The sequence below is a fragment of the Boleophthalmus pectinirostris genome, unplaced genomic scaffold (genome assembly GCF_026225935.1).
Source record: "Boleophthalmus pectinirostris isolate CB_2022bp ecotype Guang Dong unplaced genomic scaffold, ASM2622593v1 HiC_scaffold_23, whole genome shotgun sequence".
Lineage (NCBI taxonomy): Eukaryota > Metazoa > Chordata > Actinopteri > Gobiiformes > Gobiidae > Boleophthalmus > Boleophthalmus pectinirostris.
In genome coordinates, this window is record NW_026571207.1 from 16,591,295 (window position 1) to 16,612,182 (window position 20,888).

The 20,888-nt window shown below is 38.7% G+C and overlaps 1 protein-coding gene across 7 annotated transcripts in view; it reads left to right on the forward strand.

Moving 5' to 3' along the window:
* Positions 1–20,888, forward strand: part of diaph2 (diaphanous-related formin 2) — a 424,564-nt gene that overhangs the window by 192,764 nt on the left and 210,912 nt on the right. For all 7 annotated transcript variants that reach the window (XM_055158844.1, XM_055158843.1, XM_055158845.1 and 4 more), the window contains one exon: positions 20,684–20,785. In XM_055158844.1, coding sequence (XP_055014819.1) covers positions 20,684–20,785 — 102 coding nt within the window. The remainder of the gene's footprint in view (positions 1–20,683; positions 20,786–20,888) is intronic.

Below are 20,888 nucleotides of genomic sequence, written 5' to 3' on the forward strand. Positions count from 1 at the left end.
CACCAGTGGACAATATACTTTTGACCATGACATTGATTTTAATGAGGAATTATACTTTCGGAGCACATCTTTTACAATATGCTTTTACTTTTACAACTATTCACCACTGCACATCTAGCAATAACAATAACAGCATTATGAGTAGTAGTTGCATAAAGTATTCCAATGTATTATTTGTAGAAAGAAAGTTTATTTAAGTAAGTTACAACAAAACTGGGTTAGCATAACTGTCCCAAAGTTCGAATAAATACCAGCTCTTAACTCTAATCCTAAACCCACCCTTAGTCACATAACATATCATCAATATTAAACATTTGTTTGTCGCAATGCAAAGTCGCTATAATGGAGTATAACCGGGTTGTGTGTTGTAGTCTGTGCAGAGCTTAGACTGTATATACTGTACATAAATGGACATAGTTAACCTTCTAGCTCCAAGGGAAGTGAGCATGGGTGAGTTTCGGCTCCATCGACTCTGGCTCTAGTGTAACTGCTCATCATTTTGGTTCAGAAATGTTTGTATTAACCCACTCTACATGATCCTGGCATTTTTATTTGCCATTTTTTTCCATAAATAAAGATCTGAACATTAAGAACAAACTGATGAGATACCTTCTTTCTCCAAGGTTGCTCATGCTACCTTGAAAGCGTTGTTAAGCTTCCATCCTGTGTCAAACCAGCAATGCGCGTGAGAAGAAACATTATCTTCAACACCCTTGGTCCTGATTGGTTGCCATGATACTCGTGGTCAGTATTCCAAATATGGAATTTGGTTCCACATCAGCCTCTATAACTTTATTAGATTGACTTCATTTGCCTGGAGTGACGTCACAGTTGATTGGTCCGCTTTTTTATGCAGTCTATAATAAAGAGTAATGGTCTTAGGTGTTTAATTTTAAATGCAAATTAAGGTACTTTAACTATTCTAACTACTGATACTTTTTGGATTATTTTTTGCATTTTTCCCATAAGTATTTCCTAAGTGTTTTTTGCTACTGATTAATATTTAGAGGACTGTAGCTTTGTGGTAATAGTCCACATGTGCAATATGTTTCCTCTCATTTCTTAAAGCAGGTGCAACCTTAGTTAAAGCGGTGCTCTGGAACTGCTTTGAGTCCTCAGGTCATTTCTACCCTGGGAAAATAAAGCAAAAATAATTACTTGTGTGATGATACCCAGTCTAAATCCTTTCCCAAATGGTTTATCAACACTTGCAGAGGAGCAGGTCTGTATCCTCTTCACTGCTAAGATCTCGGGGAATAGTAAATGGGAGCAAGGCAATATATTTTTAGACGGGACTATCCAGAGAGCTGCCCTGCAGGACTATTATTTTGAGCTCTGATAACCTTTAATTGGCTGCAAGTCTGGAACAGTGCACAGTGTATGTTATGAAATGGCACACCCCTACTGCTTTGGGAAGGAGCTTTTTCCCACTTTGAGTTTTATTCATTTTTTAGCATGTCCTAAATAGCAGTGCAGCTGGCTTGCTAGATATCTTTTTCTTTTTTCCAGAAATAAAGCATCAGTCTAAAAAAAAATCCCTAACTGATAATATCACACATTGGCACATGGTCTTTTGCCAGAAGCTGTTGTGTTTTAAGTGACCACTAAGAAGACCCTGCCCACTTTTCCAAATGTGGAAAACCATTCATGATGTGTAAATCACTGCTTTTTTCTGGTGATGTGAATTTGATTATTACAAATTAGCTTAAAAACATGCATTGTCTTGCAGTGTATAGGTCTCCACAGATCTGACCTGTAACATGTCCTGGTCTCTGTTGAGAAAGATACAGTTAATACCGCACTGTGGAACATTCCAGGCAATATTCAGGCATGGAGACAGGTGTCAGACCCTCCACCAGAAATGTTACATACTACACCTTACTTGGTTTTCATGTTCTCCTCATATCTGGAAGGGTGTTTTTATGATATTTATCCAATATCAATAAAGTATATTTATTCACAGTTTTACCATCTGAACAATTACAGAATAAAATACATATCAAATAGTAATCAAATGATCAATATAGAGCAACATCTCTAATTCAAAACAGAAGTAAAGCCTAAAACAGCTTAGGGAAATTACAGTTTCATTTCACAGCTCTCCACATGTGACAAAATACCAAATTTCAAGTTAAGAAAATCCCACTTTCTTCTCTGTCACTCTGGGCTTTCAGTGTGTAATAAGTATGGTGCAGCACAATAAGGCAGCTAACGAAAATGAGAGCTCAACAAGCCTCTGGAGGGCTGGTGTGCGAGTCAGCTTAAGCGTCTGGGAGCTAAGCTAATGTCAGAGTGTCCGGAGGGAGGCCCATGTTCACTTATCGCTGCAGAAGGCGGAACACATCTGGCAAGTGTGCTACGGCTAACGCTGCTAGTGCTTCTGCTTAAATAAGCGTTTGAAGACTAATGTAATGTCTGCTCTGGACAATGAGAAAAATAGTCTTACATAACTAGTGTTGTTATGCAAAGTAACTATTGGATCAGATGAGAGTACAAGTATTCACAAAGGCGTTACAACAGTGTATGTATACAGTCTCATCAAGTGTCACATAATTACCTAGCAAGATTAGCCAAAACATGATTACAAATTAATCGGTCCTCCACAATGCTTCAGCAATGAGGAAATTAATGAATAAATAAACCAACAAACCTACTTTTCACACCTAGCATAGCCCTAACTGTGACTATGATTAAATTTCAAAAGCATAAATATTGTGAGATCTCTGGTTTTATAAGCAGCCAATCACATTAGAATTTTGCCTTTTTACCTCAGATTTAACCATGAATAAATCTTTTTTCATGCTATAATTACTTATCACATCAATCACATGTTGATTAGTAGCCACATCTTAATATGATGTTGTATTCTTTGCCGAGAATTAAAATGGATGCAGTCTTACCAAAAAGGACATTTTGATTAGTTTAATCTTTGCCAGCATAAATATGTGATAAATGATGTGCATAAAGCAAAACATTATTACTGAATTATTATCAGGTTTAGTGTGTAAATATTTAAAGCACATCTGCAGTTAATTAACAATTTTAATGTTGGGTTCAAAATATAATAATAATAATAGAATTTAACTAAATTAAATCCTGAGCTGAAGCTGAATGCGCCTTTTTTCTGCTACTTATAATGTATGACACCTGTGGACAAAAGTATGAAAATTACATTGGAGTACAAAGTACGTATAGAGAAGTGGGCATGCATGAGTGGATGGAGGTATAAATGGAGGTAGACTGGAGCAATGACATCTTGAATATAGGAGATTTAAGGTTCCTCAAGTATGCATGAACCATACTAAATGCAACTTCAAGTGGGTGGAAAGGGAAACAATTATAACATGGTTATTAAAAGCCTTGAAAAGTCAGTTTTGCAAAATAGGTTTCCTTTAAACACTGGGTTTTAAAGAGAAATCAGACATGTAATTACTAAAGGAGACACGTGAACTTTGTCTATAAAAGCCATGGGTGAATTTATATATTAGTCTAAACCAGGGGTGGGCAAACTACGGCTCGGGGTCCGTATGCAGCCCTTTAAACCTTTTAATCCGGCCCGCCAAACTGGAATAAATTACAATAATAAACCTTGTTGATGTTTTATTTGTCATGCATTTCCAGCGTTTCCCAGTAGATGGCGCACTATATATACATCGAGTTGCGGCGTATTATGTTGGCCGCAATGCTTTTTGGGAAAGTGTTCTTACAGGAGTTATTCGAACCATGAGTGAAGTAGTTGGTCCTTAAGATATAAAACTGCACTGCTTCCAGTTTGAGTCGGTAAAAATCAATCAAGGAAATCTATGGGCTCTGAGTTGTAATTATTAATGTTTATAACATTTTGGAGGCAGGTTTTGTCCCACTAATAGGTGTATATCTGTGGTTGTTTGGCGTGAGCTTTGTCTTCAAGCTGTTTGCAATCAGATTCGAAAATGATATACATTCACTCGTGGTGTGCAGTGGAACAGGTCTCAACAGTTTTATGTGTTCTGAATCTTTCACAGCAGTGATGAAAAGTGTAGCCTGCGTCTGAAGTCCTAGGTTAATGTGAATAAGAATGTAATGAATCTGAGCTCTTAACACTTTATGTCCTGTCTTCTGTCTGGCCCTTCAGTCAAACTTTAGGACCCTATGTGGCCCGCGAGCCAGAAAGTTTGCCCACCCCTGGTCTAAACTGTTAAAAGTTTTTCTGGGGACTGGTGTTGCAAATTAGCCTAGACCAGGGGTTGGCAAACCAAAATGTTCAAAGAGCCATATTGGCCCAAAAAAAACAAAAACCATGCCTGCCTGATAGCCTAATATGACGGCAATATAGGCTGTCAGTATATTAGCTATATAAGCCGATTATTAAAATGACTAAGTTGGCTACAAATACAAAATGAGCATTCATGATTACACAAACCCCTTTTGCGACCCTATCATACTCGGTGCGCCGTCTGTAGCCACTGAAATCAGGTGGTTAGTGTTTATTCCTTTGTCATTTAGGCCCCGTTTACACGTACATGGGTATTTTTAAAAACGGAGACATTTCCCTTTGTTTGTTCACATCGTTTACAAACGGGGAATTCGCCTCTGAAAACGAATCTTTCTAAAAACTCTGGTTTCACGTTCGCATGTAAACTGAGATAAACGGAGTTTTAGGAGCTGACTCGCTGAAAGTGCGACCGACGTTTACCTGTTCCTTTGACGATGATGGAAGCATTCAGAGTAGCAGTCGCATTTCTTCTGATTGTGCATAGGAGCACTCATAAAACAGCAGCATGTAGAACTTTGTACGCAACATCAGCCCGGAGCAGAAGCTCTGAGCTCGGGCAGCAGCGCCAAACACACGGGAGCAGTCACTGTAGCGCGCAGCTCCTCAAGACGGGGCTGGGGGTCCAGTGTTGGTCAGAATGTCCGGAGGCTTCGTCCTCCATGTCCTGGTTCCAGACGGGGGCGAGCAAGACCAGCGCGCAAAGGACTGGGTCTGAGCGGTTCCGTGTCATCATCTGTGCGCTGGTTCTGTGCGGGAAAAGCGAGAATGCGCTGTGGACTACAGGTCCGGGCTGCTCCGGTCCTCTGCGCTTGACCGCAGCTGGTTTCGAGGTGGTGCAAAGCATCTGGACAGAAGCGTGAATCCAGTTTGGTTCGTTATATGTTGTTCTGAGCGGTCCGTCTGCGCACGTGTTTTTTTTTTTTTTTTTTTTTCGGGGAAAGCGCTTTTCAGGTGGAGGCACCGGATACCACCCTCCGCTTCAGCTCATCTGTTTGTTCTGCTGAAACACTTTTAATGTCTTTGCATTTGCACACAGCTGATAAATCAGATCCATGACCAGAGATGAATGAGGGTTTTACCCCTAAACAAACCATATTAAAACAACAACAAAAAAAATCATTCCTTTTCCATTTTCACTCATTTTTGAAAAAGCTCCAGGGAGCCACTAGGGGAGTGCTAAAGAGCCGCCGGTTGCTGACCCCTGGCCTAGACCATAGACACTGTGATACCCTGTTCAAAAAACAATACATGAATAAATACATAAATACAATGAATGAGTAAATACAAGAGTACAAAATACTATTGTGCAAATGGTTCTGCTATAGTTTAGAATGGACAGCTTGGAGCACAGTGATGTCGTCCGTCCTGGTAGCACAGTCTGGTGGCAGTGGGGGAGCGACGGAGACTGCCTGCTGCTTGACACAGGCCTAAGCGTGGGCTCCATCTGCACCGCGCTCATCTACGCTCATTATGCTGATTAATCGCATACACCACCCACTTTGAACTGCACGCCAATCACTATTTATCCACACGGATAAGTGCGCACGGGGGCACAGCTGCACCTACCCAGTCTATGTTTGCTTAAAGTGAAAGCATGCATATTTCAGTACGTTTTGGGTCATCTTTAATCAGTGTTTGTAAAATGACAAAAAGGTGCAATCACTTACAATGGCTCTCTATATAAATTGAGAAAAAAATTAAATACAAGAAAAAAGTGTACTTAAAGGTCCTAATATTATTCAAAATTGTCTCTTGTGAAATGTTAGATGTTAGAATGTTGTTACCTCCTCAAACATACCTGGAGTTGTGTTGGAGTAATCCTTTATTATTAGTCTGTCCACATATCCAAAGCTCGCAATGCTCTGTTCCACCTTGTGATGTCATGAAGCGGTCATTTTTAAGTTAACAGCTACCTTTTACCTTTTTTTTTTTTTTTTTTTTTTTTTTTTTAGTAGATATTGGAAATTCTAGGGCTGAAACCATCCAAATTATTCTACTGAAGGTGTATGGAGTTTGAAAACACAGTGGAGCACTACCTGTATTACCACATGACCTCACATGGTGAAGAGAGTGTTTTCTGTTTCGGAGAAGAACTCAGCCTAAATATGCAGGGTGCTTGTGTTAAACTTGTGAATAAAATTAAACAAAACTCCTGTATGTATTTGATGAGGAAACATCATTATTACATAAATCAGAAAATAGCATAATCTGAGCGCTTTAATACTGGTAACACAAAAGGAACCCCATTCAATATTTCCTTTGGAGCTGAAATTGCAGTAATATTGTATAGTAGATTTAGTGAAGAGTTTTTGGACACTCAAAGGCAAGGAAAATAAAGACACGTTGAAAGAGAATGAGAGATAATGAAGCATCATATTATGAAAATGCAGAGTTGGTTTTGAGCAGTGACTTGAAGCTCTGTAATGAGTTCCTGATGGGTTGTGGGTGTGTGTTGCAGAGGGTGGGGGCGGCTTCATAATACCTGCATATGACTTCAAACTTTATTTCTAACCAAATCAAATCACTATTTTATTTGCTAACAAAATTTTATGACTCTACTTGGTCCCACGTTTTAGAGAAATCTTATAGTGAAATTTACAGTAACTCAGTTTTCTCAGTGAAAGGTGCAGTGTTTGTGACTCATCAAAGTCAAAAGCAGGTTTCACCAAATATGATTTGTTTTTCATTACACCTACTTAAATTAGTTTGAGCAGTATAAAATCTCCCTAAATATGTTTTCTCAAAGCACATCATGTACAGTACTTTAACTACCATTTTGGAGGTCAAAGGTCAAGTCAGTCATTGTATATGGTCACATTTTTATGTGCTAGTAAGTCACATTTTCATATAGCGCTTTTCCACCTTCAAGGTACTCAAAGCGCTTTACAACAAAGAATCACTCACCCATTCACACTCACATTAATACACCAGTGTAGACAGACAGTGAGAGCTGGAATTACACTGATGTTGTATGTTTTTTATGTTGATTAATTGATTCTCTGTACGTCTGGAATTCTCTTAGGAGCAACATCAAAACTAGCCAGTTTTCTCCAGGTACTGTGCTTTTCTTTTGTTGAGCAGAATCATTAACAACTAAACCTACATTGTTTCTTAGCATTTCTTGCCAGTTTTGCTTTGACTCTATCGCCTATTGGTTGAAAATGAACATTGAAGGGTACAGCAGCCAGGCAAACTTTAGCACTGCTTTTCTAAACTTCACCCAGATCAAAAACAAAAAACAGTCAACGTCGATAACAGCAGCACAGAAGCGACATGCGCCCACAATGCATCTCAAATTACAAAACTCCATCTTATCATCTCCCCAGTTGGCGGACAAGTCTAATGCAATGATTTGTCAGCACAATGTGGCAATTGCGTCGGCCTTGAAGTACCCCTCCGATGTTTCACCCTGGCACCTCGGATAGATAGCTCTTGATTGGCTGTTCTTATTCTGCATTAGGGCCCATCAGCTCCTCCTGAATGATTTACACATCCCTGAATGCTGGCAGACAGACACGGCCTTGTCTATTCATCCGCCTCTCCATACCAATCTAAGCAATTTCCCTTCACATACCCATTGCTTATGCATTGTGTCTCGCAAATGCAAATTTATATGTTGTTGCGTGTTTTTGTAATCACCCATAACTGTGTTATTGATCATAGCGTCCACATTTGTGTGTGTTGAGTTTTTTCTCACTGACTTTTTAATTTCATTTGCCTATTCATGACTGCAATAATGGACAGAGGTCACTTTTGTCCATTGGGTTAATAAATTCAAAGCGTCAACATGGCTGCCTCTGAAGAGTCAACTAACAATGAGATGAGAAGGACAGTGGACAACAATGAATACTGGTTGTGTAAAAAACAGATTGTGAAAAAAAAAGCTTGGCAAGAGGTCTTAGCGTTATAAAAGCTGACAGACCTGACTATTGTTGGCCTAGACTAAAAAGAAGAGTTGCGAGGCCTTGTTTGCATGGCATCGAGTCAGACATGTGTCCAGAATAGTAGCGGGCACCTTGCTGTATTGTTTGGGGTTGGCACTAAAGTATTCCGAGACCCCTCCAGTGCTGTTTTGGAATTTCAGACATGCCGGTGACCTTGTTGTTGCACACTTAAGTTGGCTCCCATTCTTGTAGCCTCTAATTTCTCCCAACTCTTTGACAACACTTTGGTTTTGCCACAGGGACAAGCCTTAACCGGAATAATGATGGTAGTTGGTCCTCAGCCCTTAACGGTTCATGCCAAAAGACAACAAGGAGGTCATGTTATTAGCTGTAAGCCTTGTAAATGCATGGTTGTAATCAGCAGCTCGCGTGCTTTACGTCTCTCACTCACTACTTAAGGTATAGTAATTAAAGGGCCTATATTATGCTATTTTATGATCTGTTACTATGTTGTTATCTCATCTAAAACATATCTGGACTTGATTCACCAAGATGTGTGTGAGTTAGTGTAAGATAAGGTGCTTCTCTAGGACAAGTGACTATCACTTACATACAAAGATGTGGGATAAAATTTATAAGCCCTGATGTAGACCTCCATAGGTTGAAACATGTAGACATTCTACAAGACCTTTTATTTAAGACCTATATTATACAGAATATTGTGTTACGGTGGGACAAGGTTGATCTTTGTATTTTAATACCTGGAGTTGTGTTTTGTTTCATTCACACATTTAACACACATATCTTACATGTTTAAACTGAAAACACTCTGTTTCACCTTGTGATGTCATGTGGTAAGACACATGCTCCACTGTGTTTTAAACTCCATACGCCTTCACTAGGATCATTTTGATAATTTCAGTCCTGGGATTGTCAAACTCTACTTTAACGAAAGGTAAAAGAAAGTTTTTAACTTGAAAACTACCGCTTCATGACATCACAATGTGAAACAGAGCATTTTGAGCTTTGGGGATGTAGACAGACTAAGGTTACTCAAACATGTGTGAATGAAGCAAAACACAACTCCAGGTACGTTTTGGAGGAGGTAACAGCATTCCACCAACTTGTCTTCACGGACATGTTTCTATTTTGTCTGGAATGTTCCATACTATGGTATTAAACACATAAACATTATTACATGGTTTTATTGCAATTGAACAATGCAAGCTATATACATTTAATGCTGTACTGTGGAGCAGGAGAAAACAAAAATGTAATCTTCATGGAAACAAGAAACTGACAGATCGGTACTAGAAAAAAAATAAAAAAATCTGTAACCTTAATTTATAATTGTAACTACGTTTCATCTTACATAATTCAACAGCATACAATTAAATGCCTCGTTTCAATGCAAAGACATTACAAGATCTGCCACAACACTTTTAATTTAGTATGTGACATATGTTCGCGTTGTCTGCTCCTTGCATTCTTTTGTGCCTTAATTGTAACAAGAACTGCTTTCTGTGTTAGTTATTCTTAATGTAATGCAGCCTTAATCTTATAAAAACAAAGGCTGTTGCTTTTCTTACTGTGAGTCATATCAAATACATGCAAATATCTATTTAATTAGTCTGAAGGAACAATGTCTTTCCTCTTGCACAATTTATACAGTTTAATGTTATGCTCTGAAATGGCTGAGAATTTGATCATGCCTATACCATAGCATATCAGCTGTGTAGTGTGTATTAGTCTGTCTACGTAGGTTAAAAATGTGATGCCTGAATGGATCACGGTGTTATTTGATTTATTGTAGACATTGTAGATGGTCCTCTTCGACCCAGCAGAGCCATGTGATCGGCTGTCTAATATGAGTTAGTTATCACTAAATGTTTGAGCCCACCCGCCTTTTGGTGTGTGTGGTAAGCGCATGATGTGGCCCCAGGGGCTTGTTTTGCAGAATATCAGAGTGGCTTCTTAATGTTTAATGTCTGCCAATGTATTTTACATTACCCCGTCTCCTTTTCAAACGGAAAGGCTAATGACTCACACCGCTCTGCCGCTATTCATTTGTAATTACTATTGCCCTACCTTGTGTGCTAATACAGCGCAAGGATTTCAGTAATGTTTCATAAGTAAACACAAACTGCATCCTTCAAGGAGAAATCACTGAATGTGGTATTTTTACATTTAAAATAAATAGTAGCCCATTCTTATTTGGTGAATATATGATACCGTGCGGTTGAAGAGTCCTCCTGTCACAGTTGTTTTGGTATATCGTTGGATTGGTGTCAATGTAAGTAGAGAAAACAGCTGAAGAAAATGTTATGCTTAAACCAGCCACTGGTGACTTGATAAGCAGATTCCCAGGTGTTGCCAAGTTTAAGACCAACTAAAATGTTTACAGAAGTTCTGCAACTAAACTTTGTTGTCAGTCAACTTTCCCATTCCACATTGTTTCTTTTAAAAAACAATTGTTTTGCTTAAATTTAAAGTGTTGACTACAGAAATGTATTCTCACAGCCTGAAAGAGACGCTCATAATTCAGTTGATAACCCTAAAAGAGACATTGTGTATGTAGTGACATTTAAATAATTGTAATTGTGCACAGAGTAGCCACGTAGGATCATATCGCAGCCCGACAGCATCCTCTCAGTGTCAGGGAGAGGAGCCTTCCCCTCACCTCGCCATGGCAACAACCTTTCCGCCAGGTCTCATAGGACTTTTCCCAAGGAACCTAGCTTGTTATTATTGTTTATCTCTCTTGTCAATCACCACAAGGCTCATCCATATGCATGCGGCCATCATTACACAGGCTATAGCCCATTGGCTGCAGGGGGGTTCCTACCAGTGCCCAGGCCACTCTTTGTACTGCACTGTAACAACAGGTGATTGCAGTCGGCTGGCACAGTTTTGAGCATCATTTGCATGGCGTAAAAGTGCACATATGGGGCAAGGCGATAAGTATTGGCCTGTTGGATTAAAGCTTAAGCGAGAGAAACGGGGCTCCCCTTTGGGCTTAATTGTGGTTTATTTTGGCAGCACATAACTCCACTGCGTCAAATGCTATTTCAACAATGGAATGTAAAATGCATTATGCTGATTTAGAGGGGCCGGGAGACGGGAAAGGGGAGGTTTTGAAGTTAAGGCAAAAATGGTAGAGAGGCGGTAGAGGGACTCGGGGTAGCTTGGCATGGAGCAGTATCAAATAGACTTCAGAAATGGGTGAACCCATAGCAGAACATGCACTTTTCACTGGTGATCATCACGAAGCTCATCTGTTGCCGCAGGGGCCAGTGCAGGTGCTCTGTCCTCAGGTTGAATATTGATTAAAAGCAGCCACTCTCCAGGCTCTACGTGCACAAAACAACAGTTAAATTTTGATTAGGTGCTGTCTGCGGCGTTGCTACTCCTCAGGCACTAGCTGCTCTGTTGCTTAAGCTAAAAAAAAGGAAAAAAAAAAAAGATTTCTCTGTTTTCACTCTCCAATTGGGCGTCTTTGTTTTGTGTGACAGATGGCACATCACTCAGCGAGACACTCTCAGACAGCATTCTCCACAAACAAATTAATTTCTATTACTGCTTTTGTTCTGTTTTTTATTTTTCTATTTTTTATGTGGTTGGCAGCCTCATTATACCGCTGCACTGTATTAAAATGGCAACAAAGAGTGTTGTAAAGGAATAATATTTACTACTGGGAGATGGCTTAGTTTGTTCACTGCTTAAGGTCACCCGCCCTTTTGAACTTATGTTATGTACAGGGGGGAAGTATATGTCTTTTTTACACAACCGAATAGAACATTGAATTGTCTTCATGAATTTACAATGGATGCTTTCTTTTTATGGGTCTTTCTATCCTGTTTAGCTTTATTGTGGTGTCATTTCCAACTTATTTAGAGTGTGTTTGTTCAAATATGTTAAAGGACCCTTATTATGCTATTTATTGATCTTTGTTATAATGTTGTCTCCTCTTCAAAAACATACATGGATCCACTGCGTTTTTAAACTCCATACACCTTCTTTATTATCATTTGGATAAATCTGGCCCTCAAATTGCCCATTTCTACTGAACTAAAGGTAAAAGGTAGCTGTTACTAACTACCATTCATTTACATCAAAAGAGCATTTTGAGCTCTGGAGATGAAGACAGTTTAATAATAAAGGATTACTCAAAAATGTGTAAATGAAACAAGACAAAACTCCAGGGGTGTTTTTGATGAGGTAACATGGCTAAGAGTCAATTTTGCATGATACAGGACCTTTAAAGGACATGGACGTGACTTTGAGAGAGAAAAATCTTGTTATATCAATCAGAAAGCTGATATAAACAAATCATACGCACAGTGCATTTAACAAACAACACCAACATAAGGTATAGTCAGTATGAAATAATGTTATGGTAATTTTGGTAGTAAAACAGAATGTATATGTTTTACCATTTTCAGTTTTCATTTTATAGTAACCACACTTTGATTAGTCTTAATAAAGAATGAACAAAGGCTTAATTCATAACAAATAGTTATTCAGGCAAAGAACTACAGCTCAGTTGAAAGTTGTGATTTAACCTGAGGAGATGATGCCTAACCAAATCTTCAAATTATTCGTATCGGTGTCCATTTAAAATTATTTTTTGAGCTTTCAAGAAACTTCTAACTTCTAAAAAACATCCTACCCTTTTCCATTAATTCCTCAGCCTCCACATGAGATAAAAGAGTTCAGGTGTTGCATTTTTCTTATTTTTTCTGCCATATCCGCCGTATTTCCTGCTCACAGACAGATTTAATGTCACACTTAGTCTGTCAGGTTGGCCAGCCCCAAACTTCAGACGATTCCCTCCCTCCTCTGCCTCCCTCCTCTGCCTTTCACTCACTCCATGGCCCTGTTTCTTATTTTACTTAATGCGATTTTAGAATCTGTCACACTTGGTTTGTTGCCTGTCAGTCTGTCACTAGCAGCGCTCACGTCAACATTTTGAGGTGTTTGTGGAGATTGTGCAAAACTACAATGGTTCTTGTGTCTAATACTATTTGTTTAACATGTCTTCAACAAAAGATCATATTTAGTTTCTTCTGTTTTCTATTGTTTTATGGCATTCACAGCATTTCTAATAGTTTGAACTCAGACTTTTATTTGCTGTCACATGTAAGCTAAGTACAGATAAATTAATGATAAGACCATGTGGTAATATTAATGTTGAAAATTACATTCTATTATCTAAATGTGAATAATAACGTATCTAGCGATCTATCTATCTATCTATCTATCTATCTAAAGAAAGAGTGTTTTAATTATCATTGCGGGATCAGAATCGGTACTGAGCATTGAGTCTATACCTTAATATCAAAGTCTAGTTTCAGTATCGTGACAACACTAATATTGTATCTTTATTTTATAAAATGCAACACTCCATTTACAATCTTTAGCAACATACAGAAGTTAGACTACGGTTTGAAAGTTTTTATGAAAATACTTCAGGTTAGAATGTTTGTCATTTTCAGAAATCACAAAACAAAATAAATAAATAATTTTTCACATTCTCAAATTCACTTCTTTCACAGTTCCATTGTTGATGATGCGTCCTGTCTCCACCCACAAACTAGTTTGACAAGGTAGCTTTTTATTATCCGTCTTGGGCTTAGTTTGAGAAGACGATGAAGAGCGGACTGTTGCGACTGCTCATAGTAACAACTTTTCAGGAACCGTCAAACCTTTCTCTCCGGACTAACACTGGTGGAATCTTTTCTTCTGTCTATTACTTTGCCATTGATTCAAAGCGAAGTCTTGGCTGATTTTCCATGTGGCAGGTAGGAAGCCCGCTGAGGTGTCGCGGCGGGGAGATGGCGCTCCCATGTTGCTCCCCATCACAAAAGCATGTGCGGAGTACCGCCTGTTTTTCTGTCTCTGCAATCCACCAGAAAAATCAATTAAGAAGAGAAAATCACATCTGTCAAGCACGGCAGTCACGGCGCGGCTGTCTTTGGCGCTAGACCTCCCCTAAGCCCCGTCTACAGAACACGGTTTACTCATATCTGCTCCTCTTATTCAAACCGCTTTCATAATGACTTTAGTGCTCAGAGAATGGCGTTATCGATTGACACGCCTCCGACTATATTTTCGGCTCTCTTGGATTTCTTTATCATTTTGACATTACTGTTGGGAATATGCTGCTAGGCATTCCGAGTGTATTTCCCAGGTAGGAGTCTTAAAGTAAGAGATGATAGATGTTACCACAGAAGCTTTGACACAATCCAGACAGAATAATAGATAGCTCCAAATGTGTTGAAAGTGATATGTAGAACATTGTCACTTTAGAAGCAGCATGTGTTCAGGCGATGCTGATAGCTCCATTTACTTCTAACAATAACAAGATTTTGCACTTTGAGATTACATGTGTTCTAGGGATTCATGCTTAGTTATGTTTGGATCTTGCATAACTCTTTATATTTAGACTGCACCTGTATTAGTTATTAGTTAAATTGTATCGATCCAAAATGGTCAGTCCATCAAAATATGCAACAGTGATCTGGTGAAGGTTTCACCACCTGCTTGTCTCTATGGAGATGTCAATGCTTTGTTTGGAAAATCACCAGTACTACAGCCAGAGGTGGGGACTTGCAAGTCAGACTTGAGTCACTATTTTTAGGACTTGAGACTTGACTTAATAAAATGGACTAAGACTTGGACTTGGACTCGACTTGGACTTGAAGGTCAGTGACTTGTGACAGGACTCAGACTTGAGGCCTGTGACTTGAGAAGACTTGATGCTTCCCCTAAAAAAATATATGTTTTTAGAAAATACTTACATGTGGTGCTTAATTTTACAGGAACAAACTGGAACATGTCCCTCCCACTTACTACTACTTTGAATGTAACTGAAGTACTGTGATATGGTATCCTCAAATGTACTACAGTAATATACAATACAATATAACAATAATAATATATGTTATGTAATATATATATGTTATATATGTTATTTAATATAACAATACAGTATAAATACAGTACAATGAAGTAAAACAGAGGGAACTAGACAGAACATGATCCTTCATGACAAAATAATTTTATTATTTATTATTATTATTTAGTTCTTTTTAAATCTGAATCCTCTCTATTCTGACCATAATGATTCACACTAAGATCTTGACAAGACATTTAAAAAGTAAGTAAATCAGTTTTTATTTATGTAGAACCTTTCACAGACATATGTCTACAGAGCATTATTCATTCGATTCATTTACTTGGACTTGAAGTCAAACAGTTGAGACCTACTTTAGGCTTGCAAAATAATGACTCGATCCCACCTCTGACACCTCTGATCTCACCTCTGACACTCAACTACAGTCAACTATTCAGTTTGTTATAGTAGTCATTATTAAAGGTGCACCATGTAACTTCTAATTTGGTGAGTGCTACTGTCTCCATGGAGACTATATTTTTGTCTGAAATGTTCCACTTTGGGTCATTCAACAACCCTTGCATTTGTTATTTTACAGGTATGTAGCCCAAAGATACTTTTAAAAACATGAATTCTTACTATGTGCATGCTTGCTTCTCCATAGATCTAAACATTAACCCGTCTCCATTGTACCAAGTTTATTTTCATGCTGTAGAATAATCAAGGCAAAACAATAACATCTCCATGTAGCTTTTCAGGCGATGGAAACGCCACAAGCAAAGTTACATGGTGCACCTTTAAAACACTGAATCAAAACAACTCCCAAACTTCAAGCTACATAGACGGCAAGATAATAGCTACAAAAATGGGTAAAAATGCGATTGTAATGCCCTAATTACTTTGCAAGTTTCTTGTATCTTAGATCTCTTGGCCATAAAAACACAAACCCTGCATTTGTAGGCTGTGTTCTTTTCTTAAACAGAAAACACTCCACCCCACTTCCACCTTCTGAGGTCATGTGGTTATACAGGAAGTGCTCCATTGTATTTTTGAACTCCATACACCTTCAGTAGAATCATTTGGGTAATTTCAGCCCTGGGATTACCAGTCGTTAACTTGAAAACTACTGCTTTGTGACATAGTAAATTAGTAAATGGTTTAAAGTAAATTTTGTGTAATGAAAAACATTTAAATGCACTTTTGTTTTATTTTGCATTTTTGTAACCTTGATTCAAACCTATCAATAATTGTCCACACCATTATATAACCCCATTTTCCTCTTGCTTTCTTCTACGGCATCCTATTTTTAAACTGGGCTGTGTTATCACCTAATGTGCGTCTAACACCACATCTTTGAACTGTATTAACTTAGCCAGGCTTCTCGGGCGCTCCCAAACTGCGATTCGCCGGGAGCCCATTGACGGCAGCGAAGATCAAAGCGCGGAAGTGAAAGCCCCGCAGATACTGTCATCTTGTACAAATGTTTAGTGAACCGTAACCTGTATCTCATTACTTTTACACTCGCCTTTACCCCTCGCCGTGCCCGCCTGCTCTCCGGCCCGTCGTACAGTCCGGGATGAAGTGCTAGCATTTATTTGACCGATATTCACCCACTGTTCGCCACTGGTGTATTTATGCAGATCAATGTTTAAAACGTGTCTGTGAATAACCAAAAGCGTAGATAGGGAGTGGTTGTCTTAGTAACTGGATATATTACAGATGCGAGGAGTTGGTGTCCAAAAAAACAGGACATAAATTTACATCAACGCTGAAGGAGATGAGTAACAAATGTATCTTGACAGTTCTATTTTGGCTCTTCCAGTCAACTCCTTTTTTTTTAAAGGGCCCACTGTTTTCTGATCTATGTTATGTTTCTTCATCAAAACTTACCTGGAGTTGTGTTTTGTTTTATAAACACACAAACCGTGCATATTTAGGATGAGTTTTTCTCTCAAACACTCCACGGACCTTCACTAGAATCATTTCGATATTGTCAGCTCTAGATTCGCCAATCCATACTGAACAAAAGGTGACCTGAAACTTGAAAACTACCACTACATAACATCAGAAGGTGGAACAGGGCGTATTGATTTTTGGAGATGAAGACTCATAATCCTGGAATATTCAAACATGTGTGAATGAAACAGAACTCCAAGTATGTTTTTGATGAGGTAACAACATTATAACATGGCTAAAAGCTCACAATAGTCTGTTTTGCATAATATAAAGCATTGCACAAGAGGTGTTAGCTCATTCTATTAATCATAAGGAGGATTTGAATAGTGTCCAGAAAACATAACCGTATTACCGTACTCAAACATGCACGGGTAATACCATAAAACCACTTCAGGCATGTTTTTGATGAGGAACATTATAACATGGTAGATTTTTCATAATACCCCCTCTTTAATGGCCTTCATTGTGTTACTTGCTGGTCAAACATTTTCCAACATTACAGTAAATGAATGTGTCGCCTTCACTCTATATGTCCCCCTTTTCCTGTAACTGCTGTGTGTGTCTGGAGACCTGCTGTGCTGTCTGGCCCTGCGTCATCATCCAGTCTCCCACAATGGCACACATATGCCTCTGCCACCTCTGTGTCAATAGAGCTTCATGGGGTTTCTGATAATTAACAAGATGACAGACAAATCAAGTGACAACTGCAAGGTGGAGTTCATTTTCCACTGCTCCAAACCTCCCTGTTCTCCTCGCCCTGCTCTAATGCTTAAGCCTATTCTCCAAAGTGACATCCAGAAATGATTTAGATTAGTTTCACAGATGATGGGACAATGGTGGAATTAATGACGAACAGGCGCCTCATTATGGGGAATTGTGAGTCTGTAGAACTCAAGGAGGCTTGAAAGTTTGGAGATCACTCTAAAATCCTCCCCTGGTTGTTGTCATCGTCAGAAAGAAACCCACAATAACAATATGAAGGTATAATACTTATAACCTCCCTGTTGGATGACAGCAGCACTAACAACTCATCCCTTTACCTGTGTTTATGATCATGAGTCACCACAACAAACCATTTGCATTATCATTTGTTATTTATTGATTTAACTGGAGCAGTCCCACAGAGATTCAGACTCTCTTTTTCAGGGGTGTTCTGAACTTCAACACCTCAGTGAATTCTAGAAAGATTTTTTTTTTTTAAATGCCAGATGCCCTTCTTGACAATTTTAGGCATAGAACTTTTACTGACGTGGGCAAGAGGGACAAAAAGTCTTACCTACAGAAACAATGAAATACGTTGGTGAGATTTGGCCTGTGTAAATGTGTATTGATGACCCTACTGTTCTTGATCTGTATTTGTTTAACTGTTTTGGCTGTGTTGCCCTAATGGTCCTATATTATCTTGTGAGTTATCTTGAGTAATCTTTTATTATTAGTGTGTCTACATGTCCAAAGCTCAAAATCCTCTGTCCCACATTGTGATGATTTCATGAAGCAGTATATTTTACTTTTACTTCAATAAGGATGGAAAATTCCACGGCTGAATTCATCAGAATGATTCTGGTGAAGATGCATGGTGTTTAAAAACACAGTGAAGTACTTCCTGTATTACCATATGACATCACAAAGTGGTGTTTTCGGCTTGAGAGAAGAACTCAGCCTAAATATGCATGGTTTGAGTGTTAAAAAGGCAGGTTTGCGAGAAAAAACATTATAAATCAGAAAATAGTGTAATATGAGGCCTTAATTTAACTCTTTTGTGGTGTACTGGTCTCTCTTACAGTGTAGATTTAGAATATCAAGAGTTTAACCTACGTAAATAAAGGATGATTAATATACTAAATGACCAGCAACCAACAGTAACAACAATGCCGTCTGTGTATTAAAAAGTAGTAGTGGCATACACAACAAGTTAGCTGTGCCCTTCTGCAGTATCATTGATGATTGCAGACATCACGGGCCAGAGGCAGCGCAGTCTCTTTCTTCACATAAACTCGGGGTTAATTGTTACTTCCAGCACTATTGCACATCTTGCACTCACTGTGATCTTTGTTGATTGACCACTTCAGGAAAAAAGCTGTAACTCCTCCTCAGTTATAAATGTCAGAAATAGCTGAAATAGTTTTGTGAAGCTTTTAAGATGGAGTCTCTTGTGATTTTCTTTAAACTGGCATCCAATGTTAGTATTTGTATTTCTTTAAATATAGCATTGACCTAGTTTTGTGTGCGTTGTTTTGAATTGTAATAGCTTATATGTCTCGAAGTTGCATTCATTTGATTTGTTGCCTCCTCAAAAACACACCTGGATTTGTGTTTTGTTTCATTCACTCATGTTTAAATAACCTCGATATGTTTTGTTCAGTAGAAATTGGTAATTCCAGGGCTGAAATTATCCAAATGATTCTAGTGAGGGTACATGTGTATACAGTGGATACTTCCTGTGTTACTGCATGACATCACAAGATGGATCAGCGTTCATGACAGATGAACTCAGCCTAAATATGCAAGATTTGTGTATTAAACATGAGTGAATGACAACAAAACACAACTCCGATTATGTTTTTTTTTTTTGAGGAAACATTATACCATATTGTAGATCAGAAAATAGTGTAATATGGTCCCTTAAAAATCTTACCTATACTCTGAAAGGTAGTATCTGGAATTGTTTGTAAACTGGCTCACTTATGTTAGTCATGTATATTTTTCCATATTTATTGGTCAACTTGTGTGAATAAATAATTAGCCTCTGCAACTTTGAGCTGAATAGAGAATGCAGAATACTGCCCACAACCATAAGGGTAAATACGCCTCCATTTAAGTCCAAAATAATCTGTAACAATCCCAATTACACTAATATGTTTCTTCTATTTATACAATCCCCAGCTCTTCCCACATACGCTGATATGATCAGACGTATTCATTATCAAGGCTCCATTGCTTTCTGCAGCGCCTAATTGGGGATTCAGCAAAAAGCAAGCAACATTTGATATAATGACTTTCTCCCAAACAGGAATTGCAGCATTATGGCTCACTTTTTATATGCTCCGTTCCCCTGGGGTAAAACTGAGATGTCATCATTAGTGGCCGTTGGACTCTGGCCATGCTGAGCTGTGCAGAGTGGTCAGCGCCGAAACAACAGTAGCTAGCTGTGTTTTCCCTGTCTGGGTTAGCATGTGCGCTGTGACCCTAAGTGTGCTCCTGCGGAATATATTTAGGAAGTTAATGAGCAAGAAGGCTTTGTGACTGTGCCGAAAAGGGCATCGCTTTCTCTTCCGTCTCCTCAGGGAAAAAGAAGGTGAAAAGTTGGTCTGGTCAATTTTATTAACTCCACTGACCTTCACGCAAACAATTAACATTTACAGGAAACATGCCCCCTCCCATTTACTTGTTCATCTACGTCTTAATCTGCAACTCGCCCACTTCTTTCTCTGCTTTCTCTGGTGACTACAATCAAAGAAAAGTCACAAATTAGCCTCAAACTCTTTCCTGCCTTTTTAAAAAGACAATTGCAAGGTCGTGTGGATTATGCAGTGAAAATCCATTTGCAGTCCCCTGCCATGTAGTGTAATTGGCACACAGCGGCCACACACTTGTAGTATAGTCCCTACTGTGTAAACTGTCCCTTGATTCTTGTCAGCTCAAAAAGAAAATAAGATCTCTATTAACCAAATGTGTGTTGTGTACCCTTTGCAGAACCTGATAAAGAACCTGCCCGAGCAGAAAGAGTTGAGTGCGCTGGCCGAGCTGAAGGGAGAATATGATGACCTGGTTGAGTCGGAACAGTTTAGCATTGTGGTGAGTAACTTTCATGTTTAGAAATGAAATGTCTTGTTCTTAGTTGCATCATTAGTAACACGGTAAGACAGATTTGGTAAAAAAAAAAAAAAAAGATATTTTA